General features: G+C 35.6%; 1 protein-coding gene across 1 annotated transcript; it reads right to left on the minus strand.

The window, feature by feature from the left end:
• Window positions 1-319: 319 nt before the first annotated feature.
• On the minus strand, window positions 320-1728 carry LOC117318242 (putative uncharacterized protein DDB_G0290521). The gene is made up of 2 exons (XM_033873250.1): window positions 1271-1728; window positions 320-854 (listed from the first exon to the last, which is right to left on the minus strand). The coding sequence occupies exons 1-2, from the start codon at window positions 1589-1591 to the stop codon at window positions 375-377; spliced, it is 801 nt and encodes a 266-aa protein (XP_033729141.1). The 5' UTR covers window positions 1592-1728; the 3' UTR covers window positions 320-374.
• Between the last annotated feature and the right edge of the window lie 100 nt (window positions 1729-1828).

Here is a 1828-nt window from a genome sequence, read left to right on the forward strand (position 1 = left end):
AGAAAAAAATTACCTTTCTTTAGTTTTCTTTTCATCATCCAATAACAGACAGCAACACATGTAAGGCCGAGTGCTACAACTAATACAAATAAATCATAAATAAAGTATTACATGTTATACCTGTTTTATCTATTGTATGGCACAAAATCTACTTCTTCGAATCCAACTAACTGAAAGCTTTCATCATAAACATCATGACGCCTTCTTAGACATTTCTTCCTTTTTTCTATATGGCACCTCCAAATAAGGTATAAATTCCCACAAACTGATGATATTGCTAAAAAAAAAAAAAAAAAAAAAAAATTAAATACTGGTAAAATTAAACTTTACCATTGGAAATCATTATAACATTTAAACTCATATATATATATAGTTCAAAATATAAAATGACTTTTACCTCCAATAATGCCAATTATAAACCATGTTTTTGAGGGATCTTGCTTGTGCTGTTCGTCTGTTGTCTCCGACTCATGGGCTGTTGTCTGTTTGTCCATAGGTACTGTCATCCATCTGTCTGTGTAGTGGCCTGTGTATTTGTCCGTCTGTGCGGTAGTTTCTGAGGGTGTGTTTGTCTGTGCGGTAGCTTGTGAGGGTGTTTGTGTGGTAGCTTGTGTCTTTATCAGTTTGTTTGTTTGTGTGGTAGCCTGTGTGTTTGTTTGTGTGGTGCTCAGCGGGTTAGTCTGTTTGTTTGTTTGTGTGGTAGCTTGTGTCTTTATCAGTTTGTTTGTTTGTGTGGTAGCTCGTGTGTTTGTTTGTGTGGTGCTCTGTGTGTTTGTCTGTTTGTTTCTTTGTGCAGTGGTCTGTGTGCTTATCTGTGTGTGTGCCTTGGGGGTCTCCTCTGTGGGGTTTTCTGTCTCTAACATAGAATATATACATAAATAACATATATCAAAGCAGTAGATAAATTTGCTGTGAAATGAGAATTTTTTTCACCCTTTAGAATTTATGTCCTTTCTTTTTTTATGTTTTCAACAACCAGTATTTATTATTATAATTCAGATTGTTCAAATGAATTTCTAGCTCTAAACATTTATTTCCATATATAAAATGGAAGTTTGGGATGTTGTATAAGAAAGGTCTATTATTTCAAACAAAATGAGTACACAACTTGATGTTAATTATGTTGACCAACCTACTTACACACCATTTTCTTTTAAATCATGTAAATTTCGTGTTTGTTATGTTTTCGAACGTTAGCTTTTACCTATAGGCCTAGATATTAAAACATGATAAAGGACGTGGTAAGATTTATGGATTTGTGAATACTTACACAGATCACAATGCCATCGTTGTCCTCTACTCTCACACCATTCGGCATCTTGTCGCAATCAATCAGTGACCTATTATCGCTGTGTAGAATAATTTTTTTCAGTGATCCATAAACGTTGTTAACCGACAGTGAGAGTCCAGTGTTCCAATTTACAAGCGTTATTGATCTAATGAGTTTGGTTCTTTTTGCGCTTAGGTAGACATTGCCTTCCTCCCCATCACAAACGACAGTTTTTTTCATTTGATTGAACCTGCATTGTAGCGTAGTATCAAGCAGACATAGCACTAGGTAGCATGTTAGTTCTAGACTCTTTGTTCTCATGATTGTGCTGTCGTGTTGTGTACACAATTGACTTCCGGTTTAGAAAGGGGTTTGGCTAAATACCGGAATGGGTATGATTCTGCACCGTCAAACTTTTCTACTTGTAGGCTCTCTCTCGCTCTCTCTCTCTCTCTCTCTCTCTCTCTCTCTCTCTCTCTCGCGTACAAAATAAAAAATAGTACTTGTGTCAGTTTTCAATGAAATGTAAACCTTTCTCGTGTCTTTATAAAACTTTAG

Source organism: Pecten maximus, unplaced genomic scaffold (genome assembly GCF_902652985.1).
Source record: "Pecten maximus unplaced genomic scaffold, xPecMax1.1, whole genome shotgun sequence".
Lineage (NCBI taxonomy): Eukaryota > Metazoa > Mollusca > Bivalvia > Pectinida > Pectinidae > Pecten > Pecten maximus.

Excerpts from the sequence above, each read along its gene's own strand:
- LOC117318242 (XM_033873250.1), bottom strand. The coding sequence starts at position 1,591 with ATGAGAACAAAGAGTCTAGAACTAACATGCTACCTAGTGCTATGTCTG. Across the intron at positions 855-1,270 it reads ACGATGGCATTGTGATCTGT|ACAGAAAACCCCACAGAGGA; the intron begins GTAAGTATTCAC and ends TCTATGTTAGAG.